This window comes from Ochotona curzoniae, unplaced genomic scaffold (assembly GCF_017591425.1).
Source record: "Ochotona curzoniae isolate NIBS_2020 unplaced genomic scaffold, NIBS_Ocur_1.0 contig_2688, whole genome shotgun sequence".
Lineage (NCBI taxonomy): Eukaryota > Metazoa > Chordata > Mammalia > Lagomorpha > Ochotonidae > Ochotona > Ochotona curzoniae.
In genome coordinates, this window is record NW_024465553.1 from 16,960,606 (window position 1) to 16,976,124 (window position 15,519).

Consider the following 15,519-nt stretch of genomic DNA (forward strand, 5'->3'; position numbering starts at 1 on the left):
GCTTTGTAGTGTTAAACCAGTGGCTAGTTGTTAACCCAGAGTGAGTTTCATTAGCTTTTCATACATCCAACCTAGTAACTTTTTCTTTTAAAGGACAGATGTGTAGATTATGGCAAGTAATAATCTAAGTTCCTCTTGTAATTTTAGCTTTGACTTTGTATGGGTGTCTTGCCCAGCCCCATGCTGGCTTTAGTAAATGCTGACAGGGTGGCTTGGAGAGAGAATAGCAGAACTTGGGCCAGCTGCTTGCCTAGGGTCTGCCATGCTGCAGCCATGTCCTCTGTGAGGATGAATGTGCTGTGGCTTAACTGTTTTCCCTCCCGTGTTGTGTGTCAATCAAGTTTATTCTCTTCTCTCACAGCTGTCTATCTCAGCTGCTTCTTGCTCCTACCACTGCTTGCTTTCTTTTTGGCCACTGTTGCTATTCCTCATTCCCTTCCTCTTTTCTTTTTTCATTTATTTAAAAATACTTACTTGAAAGGCAGAATGATGGGGCAGGGGTGGGGGAAAGAAGTTTTCTATCTGCTGATTCACTCCTGAACTCCCACAACAGCCAATTCTGGACCAGGCCAAAACCAGGAGCCTGGGACGTAGATGGAGGGGATCCAGGTTCTCGAGCCCATCACCTGCTGCCTCCTGGGCACGTCAGTGGGCAGCTTGACTAGAAGCTGAGGAGGGACTGCCATATGGGATGCAGACATCCCAAGCAGCAGCTGTCTCCTCCATCTCCCTCCCCCGCCAGATTTTGATTTGTTTTGTTTTGTTTTGTTTTTGTAGCTACTTCTTGAGACTGGTAAACAACACATCATTTCATATTCTTGTCTGTTGATTCATCAACTTTGCTGTTGCTTGTATGTTAAGGTAGCCTTGTTTTGCTGAGCGTGTCCAAATGAAGGGGGTCCCAGCAGTGGTGTCAGTGAAATGATCTGTCACCACATTTAGTTAGATGAGCCAGTTTCAGAGCAACACATTAAACTCTGCTGTGTCTTATAAAAAGGGAGAGCAGGGAGCAAACTGCTCAGGTCAGCCTTGGATGAACTAGTACTGCAAATCAGTGTCGTGCTGTATGTCCAGTAGCACCTTATTTTTCTGTTTTTTAAGTTATTTTTTATTTGAAAGCCAAAGACAAGAAGACCACACACCCCACCCCATGACTATGCCCGTGATGGCCAGGTCTGAGGCAGGCCTTTCTCTGGGTTTCCCAAGTGCATGAGTGACCCAGGTGCTGAAGACATCACTGCTACCTACCTGGCTCACATTAGCAGGCAGTTGGGATCAGGAGCAAAGCTAAGACCAACTCTCAGATACTCTGGTGTGAAATGTGAGTCTTCCCAAGCAGTGACATAACTCTTTCTGACAGGCCCACAGAGAAATATTGTTTCTGGAACACCTCTGTATACTTCATGAGTTGAGCTTAAGGGGTGTAAATTTGATTCTATGCCTGGGCCCATTAGCTCTTTATAAATGTTCTCTTACTCCTGTGCACTGTGTTTGCTAGCCTCGTTTGTGTCTACGTTTTTGTTTGAACTCTGGGACTGGAGATGCTGTCTCCAAAGTCAGTTCTTTTCTTTCAATTACCGCAAAATACTGCCAGCTCTGTCACTGCCTCTGACATCCTGGATTCACTTATTCAACAATCCTTCAACTTGGCTATTTAAGGGTAGAGTAATTGGACTCGATCAAGTACCCACTCTGCCTCCCATTTTTCAGCCACTCGCTGTGGGAGGTAGTGGGTGGTTCCTCTTGTTTTGCATCCATGCTACCCTAATGGAAGAACCTGGGAGTTCTTGGCTCCTGACCTCCACGTATTCCAGCCCCCACTTGTTGCAAGCATTTGGTGTGAACCAGCAGGTATAGGATCTGTTTTTTTTTTTTTGCCACTTCACCTTTGAAATAAATATCAATATCAATATAAATAAATAAACCTTAAGGAAAAGAGTGATTGTGACACACTTACACAGTAAGCCCTGATTCATGCCTGTTGTTCTGGCATCACTCCTGTTTTCATTGAAAGAGATGGCCTGATTTGGATAAGAAGTCATGGGCAGCTCAGCTTATTCTGATTTTCAACCCAGTCCTGTTCCTCATGCAGCCCTTTTGTCTTAGTAAATGGCAGCTCCATCCTATACCTCACATCCCACAAATGCTCTTCAGAATGCATCATGCGTCTGACCACCTCTCACCAACTTTGCTACCTTAACTGTGCTCTGCTTTCACCCTTGTACCCCAAAAGCTGTCATGAGAGCCCAAGGAATCCTTTTACGTTCACACTGCTTAAAACCTCCAGTGGCTCCTGTGTCTGACAGGCAGCACCTAGGGCCTCATGGTGGCCTGCACGGCACTACTGGAGGAGGACCCAGCCACCTTCTGACTGACTGCTCTGTCACCTCATCATGTGTCACCTCATTGTGACTTCCTAACGGACACCCCATTGTGCTCCAACTGCAGAGGCTTCTCTGCTCCTTGTTCCTGTCCCTAACACCACCTGAGCAGAGCTTCTCTTGGCTCTTCCTGCTCTGCCTCAGGTCTCCCTCCCTTCAGTCTGATCTCTGCCCAGGTGTTTAAAAAAACTTCTCTTGACCACCCCACCCAAAATAATGAAACCTTTATTTCTGCTTAATTTTTATCATCACTAATCTTCCTTCTTACCATCACCTAAAATATTAGATACTTGTTCATCCCATTCTCTCCCCGTTAGCATGTCAGTTACACACAAGCTGCGCTATCACCTGCAACATGAAGGAGATGCCCAATAAAGGTTTGGGTGAACAGCCAATATAAAATTGTTGAATGTGCAAGTAATGTGTAAGCACATTGGAGCAGTGATCACTGTCTGAGATCAGGAAGAACTTAGGCTATTAGGAGCAGTCAGCCTCCATAATGCTCTCCCTACTGTGAAGGCATCCACAAAGACAGGGAATACAAAGAGTGAAGAAGTTGTTCTGTGAAACACTGAACTGTTTCTTTTTTTTTTTTAATTCCTCTAGATAATCACATTTTTGCCTGGGGCAATGGTGGTAATGGCCGCCTGGCAATGACCCCCACAGAGAGACCACATGGTTCTGATATCTGTACCTCCTGGCCTCGGCCTATCTTTGGATCTCTACATCATGTCCCAGACCTGTCTTGCCGTGGCTGGCACACCATTCTCATTGTTGGTAAGAGTCAGCATCTGTTCGAGGTTGGGTGGCTTTGGCAGAGGACAGACCCATTCTTAAGGTACTGATTGTCACATTCTTGAAAAGAGAGGTGTCCTGAAGAATGACAGGCTGTTGAAGTCTTGTAATGGTCACGGAGCCCTGCCTAATGATGGGAACAAAATATTCTCATTTCCCGAGCTTATTTTCTGCCATCTGTTAATATCTTGACCTTTTTTTTTTAACGTAATTTTGAGTGTTTCCCCATGGTAAAGTTTTGTTATCTCTAGTAGTCCATCAGCAGTTTAATCTGTGTTTATCCTTTCTTGAGAAACTTTCAGTACATCTTTAAAAAGATGGCTATCTCATTAATGTTTTTTCCATAGAGATTACTTTGCTATGGACCAAATATGAAAGTCTGTGTAAGGGATGCACATAGCAATCCTTGGGGAGCTTCTGCCAGTCCTGGTGCCGACCCTGCCCCTGACCAGTGAATCTGAGGTGACCGCTGGGAATCATTACTTCCTAAAGTTCTCCAAAAGCTCCCAGGGAACAGTTAAAATAGAGAATTGCTACCTCAGTCAATATGGTTTGAGTCGCTAGTGAGGCTTGGTTTAGGATATTAATTTCTAAAATAATAACAGCTACAATGTTATCTGGAATCAAAGATAACCCTTCTCTCCCTAGTCTACTCTTCTTTCATTTTCCCTGCCTGTATCCGTATACAATGCTTATTGACTGACTATTCTTCCTCAGAGAAAGTATTGAATTCTAAGACCATCCGTTCCAATAGTAGCGGCTTATCCATTGGAACTGGTAAGTAGCAATGTGTCTGCTATTGGTGGTTTTCTAAAGCAGGTCTTTGGCTTTAGTTGGCTTCGGTTCCATGCAGGCTCCAAAACTCAAGCTAGGGAATTTCTTTGGGGTGTGAGGAATACAGTGATTCAGAGTGAAGATCATATTTTGATGAGTTTTCATAAGAAGTGAAGGCTTTCACACTGTGATTAAAGCGACAGTGTAGCTTCGTTTTTGTTAATGCCTGTGGGTATAATTAAGTGATTTGCCCAACATTGTCCTGTAACTTATTCCTTCCCTCAGCATCCTAGGAGCCACAGGTTTTTTTGGTTTTTTTTTTGTTTGTTTGTTTGTTTGTTTTGCCCTTGTCTTTGATATTCCCAAGGATATTCCAGTTTACAGACTATTCCTTCCAGAAGGATATGCAGAAGGAAAAGCTAGCTAGCTAAGCTTTCAATCAACTGAAAATTTTCCGATAGCTTTCCTTGATGGCTTTCTTCATGGTTCTGTGTTATAATAGGATCATTATAATGGGAAATTGTTTCTTTTTGGTTCCCCATCTGTTATACCTAATATCACAAAACCCGAATTCTGGAATTTTGTGGAATCAAAACAGATAAACACCCATAATTAAAGCAGGCTAATTCCCCCAAAAGAAATTATTGAAAATAATGCAGACTTGGGGACAGTATTTAAAGAAAAAACCTAAGATTGAAAGCAAATGTTCACTATCCAGAAAATGTAAATTTCAGTAATTCAGGAAGTTTTTGGGTTTTTTTATTCATTAATTTTATTTACAATGCCTAGTATGGTGTCCAGCATATGGTAAATTGCTCAACAAATATTTGATTGCTCAACACCTATTGGATTCTCATTACATAGGAACAAAAATGCGCTTCTCCAGATATTCCCATAATGTGAAATGTAAAAAAGCAAATTACAGCAGACTCCATGCCTTCTTACACAGTTTTAAAAGAAACAAAATAAATGTGTTGAAGAATACACAAATATGTGATGAAGTGCTTTTTTAGAAGAACTAGTAGGCATCAGAGTGGTTTCATCGGGAGGAAGGGAATCCAGTGACAGCTGCGTGGCTGTATAGGCAGTGCTCTTGTCCAGCCACCTCCAGGAGAGCAGCTCTGCTTCTGTGCTGACAGAGCAGAAGCCGTCAGCTGTGTGTGTCTGTTGAGCTTTCAGAAGGTGGCTAGTATGACTGAGGGACTGAATTTAACTTTTATATAGCCACATTTGATTGGTGGCTTTTCCTTCTAGGGAAATGGAAGGACTAGTCTATAGACTGGCATACCCTTGAGAATATCAGTTCTGATAGAGTGACACACGTTTATGTTATTTTTAGCTATCAAAACATGCACACACACATATATTAAAAATGGTTCTACGTGTACCCCAAATTACTGTAATTCTTAAAAGCCATTTAAAACAAAAAAAGCTTCAGGGCTGAATCTGGTACCTCTAGTTTGGCTGCTTCAGTAGGGTCACAGTGTGGTTCACAGCCAGCACAGTGAAGGATGGGAAGCAGCCTTCGCATTTAACCTAGAACACACTATATAGCTTCTTTTCTTACATTTCGTTTTTGTTTCCTAATCATACACCATAAAGTAACTTGAAATACATAGCATAGAATAAAAGAAGCAGCTACTCTGTTTTTAAAATTAATAATCATCTGGGAATTTAAAGCTCGCGTGAGTGTTGAGGAATTCATCACTCAGGTGTCCCTGCAGGGGTGTCATGGATCGGTGTAAGTAGCTACTTCAGGAGGTGGTTGGCTCAGAGGTTTGAGGTTTTATGCAGAGTGGATGTGAGTGAAGGGTGCTGGAGTCTGAATGTATCTGTTAGAGAAGCAGAGTAAGTATGCATGCTCCGCTGTGGCTTGCGGGACTTTTCGATTCTGCTTTAGAATATTAGTAATCTGCTGCAGACAGATAAAGATAACAAGTTTGGGAAGTAAAAATACATTATCCTGATGATCCTAATACAGAAAATACCTTGTGCAAAAAATACATACATACAGCCCCAAGTATCTGACCTGCACATATCTGTCCACTTCGTACAACTGAAGAACCTTCCTGGGCATATGTGGGGCTGTTGGATGGTGAAGGTGAATCTTCTGTGCAGTATATGGCAAAGTTCTCTGCCTCTGTGCTGTTTGTTTGTCAGTGGTCCAGAGCTCGACTCCAGGAGTCAGCGGTGGTGGCGAAGAGGAGGAGAGTCCGCAAGAGTCTGAAACTCCTGACCCAAGTGGAGGCTTCCGGGGAACCATGGAAGCGGACCGAGGCATGGAAGGTTTAATGAGTCCCACAGAGGCCATGGGGAACAGTAGCGGGGCCAGCAGCTCCTGCCCTGGCTGGCTTCGCAAGGTGACTCCTTTGGAAAAGATAACATCTGATAAAATAGCAGGTCTTTTACAAGGAACAGAAAAGAACAGTCAGGATTCAGAGTTTCCACTTTGCTGTTGAACTTCGCATCACGAGAACCAATGTTCTCATATCTGTTTTATCTAAATGAGTATAAGTTGTAGTCCCTGTGTGCAGAGATTAAGCTTCCAGATCCTGCACTGTTGCTTATAGAAGTGGAGTGTTAGGGATGTTGCATTGCTTTACATGTTAGAAAAATGGTTGTGAAAGTTTAAGTGAAAGCAGTGAAAATATTGAATATAGTTAGGTTAGAAAGTTGGTTACAAAATACGGTTGTGTGGAAGATGATGGATCCATTAGTATGATCTTACCCTTTTAGAAAATATAGAATGTCCTGGAAAATGTAGACCAGGGTACATAACCGTTGATTTTTTTTTTAAGATTTTATGTATTTCTGTTGCAAAGGAGGTCATTTATACAGAGTAGGAGAGACAGAAAAGATCTTCAATCTGCTGCTTTCCAAATAACCCCAAATGATTGCAGTGGCCGGAGCTGAGCTGATCCGAAGCCAGAACCCAGGAGCCACCTCCGTACCCCACAGCCTTGTGCCATCCTCTACTGCCTTCCCAGGCTACAAGTAGGGAGCTGGATGGGAAGTGGAGCAGTCCACATGGGATCCAGGTGCCTGCAAGGCGAGGATTCAGCCGTGAGCCATCACGCCAGACCCTGCATATTGATCATTTAACAGTGGCCTTTGTTAGTTTCCTTTACCCATCTGCATTTTCTTTTGTAGTTGCTGAAATTTTAAGTTTACCCAAAAGTGGGGGAGGGATAAAGTTATAAAACTCCTGAACAGGGGAGGAAGGTAGCCCACTGTTCTCTGCACCCGTAACCTCAGCCTTTAGCAATCTCTCCATTGACCTCAGTACTGTCACCGGAGAGCATCCCAAGTAATTAGCAATCCTGTAATGAAACACACCACGTGCTCCAAGTCATTGAATTTGAATTTGTGTCGCTGCTGCTCCCTGATGAAAGGATGGTGGTTTATTTCCAAGTCCTATGAGATGTGTTACCCACCACTTCCCCACTAGAGGGTGCTAACGTCAAGCCAGAGGAAAGCTGTAGCAAAGAGAGTAGGGTGTTGGAAGAGATGGCAACAGAACTGGCAACAGAACTCAGGGGCTTTTATTTCACATCCACAGGAGCTGGAAAATGCGGAGTTCATCCCCATGCCTGACAGTCCCTCTCCCCTGAGTGCTGCCTTTTCAGAATCTGAGAAAGACACCCTTCCCTATGATGAGCTGCAAGGCCTCAAGGTGGCCTCGGACGTGCCTTCAGAACACAAGCCCCAAGCTGGAGCCTGGGTAAATGAGACTGCTGCCCTTGAATGCCAGCCAGGTGGGCGGTGACTGGGAGCTCTGCTTCTCCTGGTCTTGCTCGCTCCACCTACAGCTCCCTTGGTCATCATCTTCCCTGCATCCATTCCTTATCCTGTCTGTCCACTACTGCAAACTGGCCCCCTCCGCTCAATGGAAGGGGTTCCCTTTTATCCTTTCACATCTGTAGAAGGCAGACACTTTCCTGCACCGGAGGATTCTTTCTTTCCTCTCTGCCTCCAAATACCAAACTCAAACCTCCCAATTTCAGCTGCAGTTGCTCACGACACTGCCAGTGTGGGCTGGAGGCCGTAAGCACAAGTGGCGCTTCTGGTCCAGTGCAGGCACAGCACATGCTCACCTGACCTGGGCAGAAATGGAATTACAGTGAGCATATTGATAAAACTGCTAAGGAAATAATTTAAGACATTGCAGGCCAGCTAGTCTCTTTTGCAACTACTCAACTCTGAAAAGCAGCCACAGATAATACAGAACGAGGGAGCAGCCTGGGTAGCAGGAAAACTGTGTTTGCAAAAACAGGTGGTAGGCTGCACTTGGCCCAGGAGCAGACACTAACTGACGCTAGCTCTAAACAAAGTACAATCGAAGGGAGAAAAGCCCCTGGTAGAATTAATTCTACAGCTTCCCGGAAGAGGTAATCAAACCTTGGAATCTGGTGGGGAACATTTGAATCCCGCTGTTAATTAGCTGCCTGGAATCATGTTGTGGTTCTGTTGCCCAGCACCTCACTCTTCTAATGTGAGATCATGCTGACTGGATCCCCCGTGTCCTCGCCGCGCTCGGGATGCGGTGTCCTCGCTGCAATCACTGTAATCAGGAGCCCTTGTCCCCGGCCAGGTTGTGCTTATCCCCACCTCAGCATGTGTAAGCAAGAGGACATCAGTGCACTTTGAAATTGTTCACCCTGTCTTCCTCAGTCGATGGTTGTTCTAGTGCCTTCGCCTAAAGGACGAAGTTGCCTTCCCTTACTATGTTAGTGCCAAGTGCTACTGGAATGTTTGCTGCCATTATTTTTTGTTTTCCTCTCATGTCTTTACATCTGCTCATGTCTGCATTTGTTTTATCTTGTTTGTTTAAGAGTAATCTCTGAAGGAGGCTTGGATTGGGGGACCAGGGCACCTGAGCAGACCTTCCCGCACTCTCTCCTTGTCTCTAGCCCCCTCGGCTGAATCCTGCAGGGACGCCTGCTGGGAAGGGAACACCCCTGAGCCCTGCCTGTGTGTGTAGCACCCTGCAAGGGGAGGTGGAACGATTACAGGGTCTGGTGTTAAAGTGTCTGGCTGAACAGCAGGAGCTACAGCAAGAAAACGTCCAGATTTTTACTCAACTACAGAAGCTGAATAAGAAGTTAGAAGGAGGGCAGCAGGTGAGCATTAAAAACATAAGTCAACTTCCTGGTCTGTTTTGAAGAATCTGAGAATCGCACACCAAGTACTGAAAATGGACTTGCTTTCCGAGACCTTTCCTCTTAATGCAGTTAATTCCAAAAGCATTGGGAGCACTATTGTTGTGTTTTGTGACCATGTGTTCTCACTCTTTTTCTTTTACCTTTTATGATGAAAAACCTTAAACATGACAGTACAATGAACCCACCCATCCTCCTCCTAGATGTGATCATTGTTACTGTGTTAGTGCTCTCACATTGAAGTGTGTGTGTGTCAGTCAAGGAATATACAGAGTTGACCCTTGAAGCTTACTGAAGGTCTAGGGACACCAACTCTCTGTGCAGTCAAAAGTCCACATCTAACTGACTCCACAGACAACTGACAGCCTGCTCTTGATTGCTGCCTGCCCAGCAGCAGGCATGTTGTTAGTGTCACGTGTGTTGTATGTATGCTGAGAGCTCCTCTAGAGCTGCAAGAGATGACTTGCTACTGCAGCAGACACTTCACTGGGGAGACGAAGAGCTTCTGCAGAGCGGTCAGAGGTAAGCAGAGCACTCGCATTTCTCGCCAGTGCCAACAGGAAGTGACACAGAACCATTTCAGCAAAGGAATGTGGGTGACACTTCATCTCGTGCACTGTGATCTACTGCAGCTTTGCATGTGTTCACCTCTCTGCATGAGTGGTACTTTAACTTACTTTTTCCGTTTTTTCAATTTCAGGTGAAAGATCTTTGCTTTCAAATTAAGTTTTTTTTAACTTTTAAAAAATTATTTAGTTATTTGAAAGGCAGAGTAAGAAGAGATACAAAGAAGTCTTCCATCTGCTGGTTCACTCCCCAAATATCTGCAGCAGCCAAGGCTGGGCCAGGCCAAAGCCAGCACCAGGAGCTTCTTCCAAATCTCCCAAGTTTGAAGTAGGGACCCAAGCACTTGGGCTGTGTATTGCTGCTGTTCCTCCAGGTGCATTACCAAGGAGCTAGGTTGGAAGCAGAAGGCTGGAGCTTGAACTGTTGTGCACGTCACAGACAGCAGCCCAGCCCCCTGTGCCACAGCATCAGCACCCTTATCACTGTTTTGTTAAACTAGAATCCGTTGTAACAGCTTCACGTTACATTCTGGCTATGTCTCAGTGTAATCTAGAACGACAGCCTCTACCACCATCACTTTTTTTAATGTATTTCAATGACATTGACTTGTTGAAAAGAACTGAGTTAATTGTTTAACAGGAATGTCTCACGGTGCCATGACATAATAGGGTAAGCTTTTGCCTGTAGTGCTGGCATTCCATGTGGGTACTGGCTCGTGTCCCAGCTGCCCATCTTATGGGTGGGAAGGCAACAGAGGATGGCCCAAGTTAAAAGGCCCTGGCACCCGCCTGCGAAACCCAAAAAAAGCTCCTGGTTCCTGGCTTCAGAATGGCCCAATTCTGGCCATTGTGGCCATTTGGGGAGTGAACCAGCAGATGGAAGGCCTCTGTCTCCCACTTACTCTCTTTCAAACAAGTAAAGCTTTAAAAAGAGAGAATTCTGCTTTCAGCAAGCCCTGCAGTGTGAACCAAACAGAGTTGGTTCCCCTACCCAGCACACCGAAAGGAACAGACTTTCCTCTGGTTGGACTATGAGCTCTCACAGGATGGTGGCTGCCATTCCTCAGAGATGAGCATTAAAACACTGTCCCCAGGGGACACTGCTGCTAATGTGCAACTCTTCTCTCTGAGCAGGTGGGGATGCATTCCAAAGGAACGCAGACAGCAAAGGAAGAGATGGAAATGGATCCAAAGCCTGACTTAGATTCAGATTCCTGGTGCCTCCTGGGAACAGACTCCTGCCGACCCAGCCTCTAGTCTACAGGATCCCGGGAAACTGGGGTGCCAAGAACTTCCCAGCACACACTTCTGCATTCATGCGGAGAGCAGCTTCCCCGGCTTTGTTCACGTGCAGGCGAGAAGCGCAAGGCAATGGTGCAGAAGCACTGTCCCTGTACATGTGGAGAGTGGCACTGCCTTGTAGATAGGATCTAGGAGTGACTTTGTTGTTTTGGAGGATGGCAGGGCCCCGTGGCCCCAGCTTCGTCATCAGTGACTGGCACAGCAGCAGCAGCTCTATCGCATCTGTCCACCCCACTGATGAAGAGGAGACAGAATGCTCACCTTGATTATGCTGGTAGCAGCTTGAATCCCATTTATCATTTTCACCATTACTTGGAAGCCGTCCTGAGAATTCACGACCAGGCAGTGCCCTCGGTGCGGAAGCTGAAAGGGCAATGCTGCAGTGGGCTGGAGCTGGGCAAGGTGCCCAGGTTTCCATGGGGCAGGGAGGAGTCCTCCAAACCTGGGGGAGTCCAGCGAGGGCTTGTCTCAGAAAATTCAGTGCCTGTGTAGCCAAATGGCTCCAGGAGGAAAAGTGGGCTTAGGTTGCTTTTCCTCGAGGGTAAAGTGGCCAAGGGCAGGGCCCTCCCCACCACACAGCGCCAAGTTTCAGGCTGTGGTGATGCAGAGCGTGGTCTCCTCGCTTTCCAAATACCTCGGCGAGATGACAGTCTTAGACATGAGGCTGCAGGCTCCTGGCCTTCCTGTGGCTGCTTCTCTCAGCTTCATGGAGCCGAAGAGGGACTCTTCCACCCAGGGGAGGCTTCTCATGCCATCAGCAGCCCCAGCCATTCCCTCTGTATGTCTAGTCAGTATTTTTTTTTTCCCCTTTTGTCTTCTGAAGCCATATCATAACTGGTGAATCTGTGTCATCGTGCCTACTAGAGAGGCCCAAAGCCAACATCCAACCCTGGGAGTCCCTGCAGCCAAACGGGACAGGTCAGCCTTGCCAAGCGGATGGGATTTGGTGAGGGCCCATCCTCCTTGTATCCTTGAAGACAGGAGCAAGCTAGTTTGCCCAAAGAGAGTGAATGTCCTAGAATAAAACTTCATAAAGCCCAGTTCTAGGTGAGCGTTCGATGGCGTCACTGAACGGGGTGAGCTCTGTGTTCCCGCCCAGCCCTAGGAACTGTTCCTTCAGTATTCTGGGTCACAAAGGCTCTCCATGTGAGTTTCAACATCCTTTCTTCTCCCACCCCTGAAAACAATGAAATTTTGTTTTATTCTCCCTAAATCAAACAAACAAAAAAAAAGTTTGGTAATCTGTTTACTGTTGTAGGAGGACCTGGGCAGTGGAAATTTTTGCCATTTGCCCTCCAAGTGGTGTCAAAGCTGGTGCTCGGGGAAAGCCCCATTGGTTGGGGATGGGCAACTCTGTTCATGGGATCGCCATGGCTGTGATGTTCCCATTGTTTTCTCAGTTCTTGGAAGCCTCGTACAATTGTACTAATGTAATCACTGAAACCTTTTTTTGAAATCGAGGGAAGGGGCCAACCCTGAATGAAGGCTCTAAGTCCTGGGGACCTGGGGGTTTGCTGTGAAGCCTAGTGGTGGGTTTTGGTTCATCCTGTAAATGCAACTTCAGCTTTCTTAAGGACTGCCTGGCCTTTCCTGTCCCCAGGTCCTCATGCTCCCCTTCTCAGCAGGCCTGAGGCATAGTCAGTTTGGGTGTTCCTCCTGTGGGTTGTTTCTGCTCTGGAGCTGAGGGACATGGGCACATCACTCAGACTATGGGGTGACAGTGAGCCTCGAAGGTGTGTCCAAACCAGACCTCCGGTTCCAGAGAGGAGTCTTAGCAGTGGGATGCAGGGGCCATTTTCTCTAGCATGTTTCCTTGAGAAGTCTAGGTTTGCTATTACTCTAGCTGAAAATCCGGGTTCTGTGCCTTAGAGACAATTTGCACTTTCTCAAATTGTGCCTGGGATAGCCACAGACCTTTTCCCAGCAGACAGCCATGCAGAGGGAAAGCGGTGCCAAGGCGGCAGTGGCACACCTCGGGAGGGGAGGGACAGCCTGCTGCAAAAGCGCCTGGATGGTTCCTGTGGCTGGGCCTCCTGAAACCGCATCTTGCTTTTTCTTTATGCAGCGCTAGGTGTTTGAAGTTTGCCAGTGTTGTTTCCGAGTTCTAGTATAAGCTGAGTTACTCCTCAGCTCTGACACTGTCGCCAAAAAACTAGCTTATTGTTGGCCAGATGCTTGGAAGGTTGAGGGTGGAGTGGTTTGGCATTTCTGTGTTAAATAAACATTTAAACTCTCAGTGCTTTGCTCAGTCAGCCTGCCCATGGCCTTGGTCACTGAGATAAAAACTCTCAACTCCTCAGCCTGCATGAATATTTGATTTAGCAAGTCTTCATATAAATAAGTGTTTTTGCAACAGAAACAGCCCAGGGGACCCGGGGCACAGAACTGATCCTTGCTTCTTTCCAGTTCCTCGTCTTGCCAGCAGAATCCTTGCCACTGCTCCAGCTTCTCCCCTCCCCCATAATTGATAGAAGAGTGCTGAAAGTGCCAAGTGTGGACAGGCGAGGCTGTCCCAGTGCTCACCTCCCAAACCCATTGAGGCCTGGGAGCATTTCCCTCCCTGCAGGGGGGGCATTGGGTGTGGTCTCCCCAAGCCCCCTCAGCATTTCACTTGAAGTTTAAGGAAAAGCAGCCTAAAACCCAAGTTGTTTCTAGGTTGCCCTGACACCAAGAATCAGGAGCAGCAGTGTGTTCTAAAGAAATTTCGTTCGAGTGAGGTCCCTGGGCCTCCAAGGAAGGATTATCCATGGGAGTGTCAGGGCAGGATGAGCTAGACTAAAACATTCCTTCCCGCTGCAAAGCCAGAAGTCAGTCATTGGTATAATGATTAACTATGGAAATAAACATGCTAACCATTCACTCCAGAATCTGAAACATGAAGAAAGCCGCCTCTGCCACATCTCTGCCGCCTCCCACGTGCTAGGGAAGAGAGACAGATTGGTGACTGAAGGCGAGGGCTGGCCCCAAAGTGCTGTGCTAATAACTACACTGCCCCTAAAGAAATATCTCAACACATTTGCACACACGTCTTAAGTGAAACAAGTTTCCATGTGAGTTTCACCACGAAATTTTTCCCATGGCTTCACCCACTGAACTTTGAAATTTATGATGTTTACTTGCACTAAGGTTTCTTGGATAAAGAAATCCAAATTATGGGTGTCCATAAGCACTGTTATTTGTTCAGTATCATCCCCCCAAGCTTTCCAGGAAAGACTTAGATAAGATTCTCCCCAAACACGAGATCAAGCTCCCCTATAAAATCTAACAGATCCTCCTCATAGGTTCAAGAACCATATAGAGATCAAAGCAAACATTAAGGCACGACTGTTGTGTTTCCTTAGCAGGATAAAAATAACTGCTTCCAAAGGAAGCACTCCCCCAGACATCCGGATCTGTTCTCTTCGGAGGTCCTGATCTATGGCTGCATAATGTCAGCTAGGGATTCCCTGCCCAAGGGGCCAGATGAGTGAAGCAGACAGGTGAGGATGCGCAGCCTGAAGAAGTGACTGGTTCTGACCCCACCCGATTGATCCTATGCAGATACCTAGCCTACTGTCTCAAGAACTTTCCAGTTTCTTTTGAAGAAATTTTCCTTACCTCAATTCTTAGTTGTTAGATCATAGTTGTAATGCTGTGCAGCCAAGGGAGGTGTGTGGGTCAGAGCAGTCCACTGGCTGCCACTCTCTGACCTTGGCCACTACTACTTGACTTTGGTAGCTTTTTAACATCAAATGCAAAACTTAAGTCTTTACCAGGCTTGCCTGGGCAATGTACTCGGTGGGTTATATACCCAGGGACTCTGGGAGCTTTTGTTTCTTTTTTCAAGATTGGTTTTTGAAAGATTTACAAAGAAAAGAAGACAGAAATCTTCCATCCTCTAGTTCTGAAGCTGGAAGCCAGGAGCGTCTTCCAGGTCCCCCACATGGGTGCAGGGGCCCAAGGGCTTGAGTCATCCACCACTGCTTTCCCAGGCCTTAAGCAGAGAGCTGGATGAGAAGTAGAGCAGCCTGGACTAGATTCAGTGGCCATACGGGATGCTGGCACTAAAAGATGGATGATTAGCCTGTTGAGCCACCATGCCGCCCCATGAGAGCTTTAAAGGCACAAACCAAAAATCCCATTATGTGATACTTTTGCCTGAAAGAACTGAAAAAGCACAAAGCATTGCAATCTATGTGGCTCTTAATCTGGACAGAGGTTTTGTTTGAGCCTAGTATCAGGCAGCCTTGCTGCTAAAGCCACAGATTCCCAGTTGTTCTCTGATAGCCCCGCCATTCAGCAGAAGCTAGAGAAGAAACAAGAGTGGCCTTTCATTGTTTCATAAAGTAGGGTATTGTGGCCCAGCTCAAGATGGGTACGATGGGAATGATGGGACTCACTGATGGTAATGATGTTCCTGGGATAGTAATCTCCGTAATCTTAACTGATATTTGGACAATTGCGTATTCTCCCATTTCATAAGCCTAGCTCTCATTTTCTCTTATAAGATTTAAGTATTTATTTGAAAAGCAGACTTAGAGTGAAGGAGAGGGATGCAGCGCT

The 15,519-nt window shown here is 46.1% G+C and overlaps 1 protein-coding gene across 1 annotated transcript in view; it reads left to right on the plus strand.

Moving 5' to 3' along the window:
• NEK9 (NIMA related kinase 9) overlaps nucleotides 1-14,486 on the plus strand; it is a 37,403-nt gene extending 22,917 nt beyond the window's left edge. Inside the window, exons 17-22 of the mRNA XM_040975271.1 lie at nucleotides 2,988-3,158; nucleotides 3,894-3,953; nucleotides 6,111-6,310; nucleotides 7,510-7,671; nucleotides 8,861-9,070; nucleotides 10,810-14,486. Of these exons, the coding sequence (XP_040831205.1) occupies nucleotides 2,988-3,158; nucleotides 3,894-3,953; nucleotides 6,111-6,310; nucleotides 7,510-7,671; nucleotides 8,861-9,070; nucleotides 10,810-10,932 (926 nt within the window). The 3' untranslated portion in view covers nucleotides 10,933-14,486. The remainder of the gene's footprint in view (nucleotides 1-2,987; nucleotides 3,159-3,893; nucleotides 3,954-6,110; nucleotides 6,311-7,509; nucleotides 7,672-8,860; nucleotides 9,071-10,809) is intronic.
• Nucleotides 14,487-15,519: the final 1,033 nt, after the last annotated feature.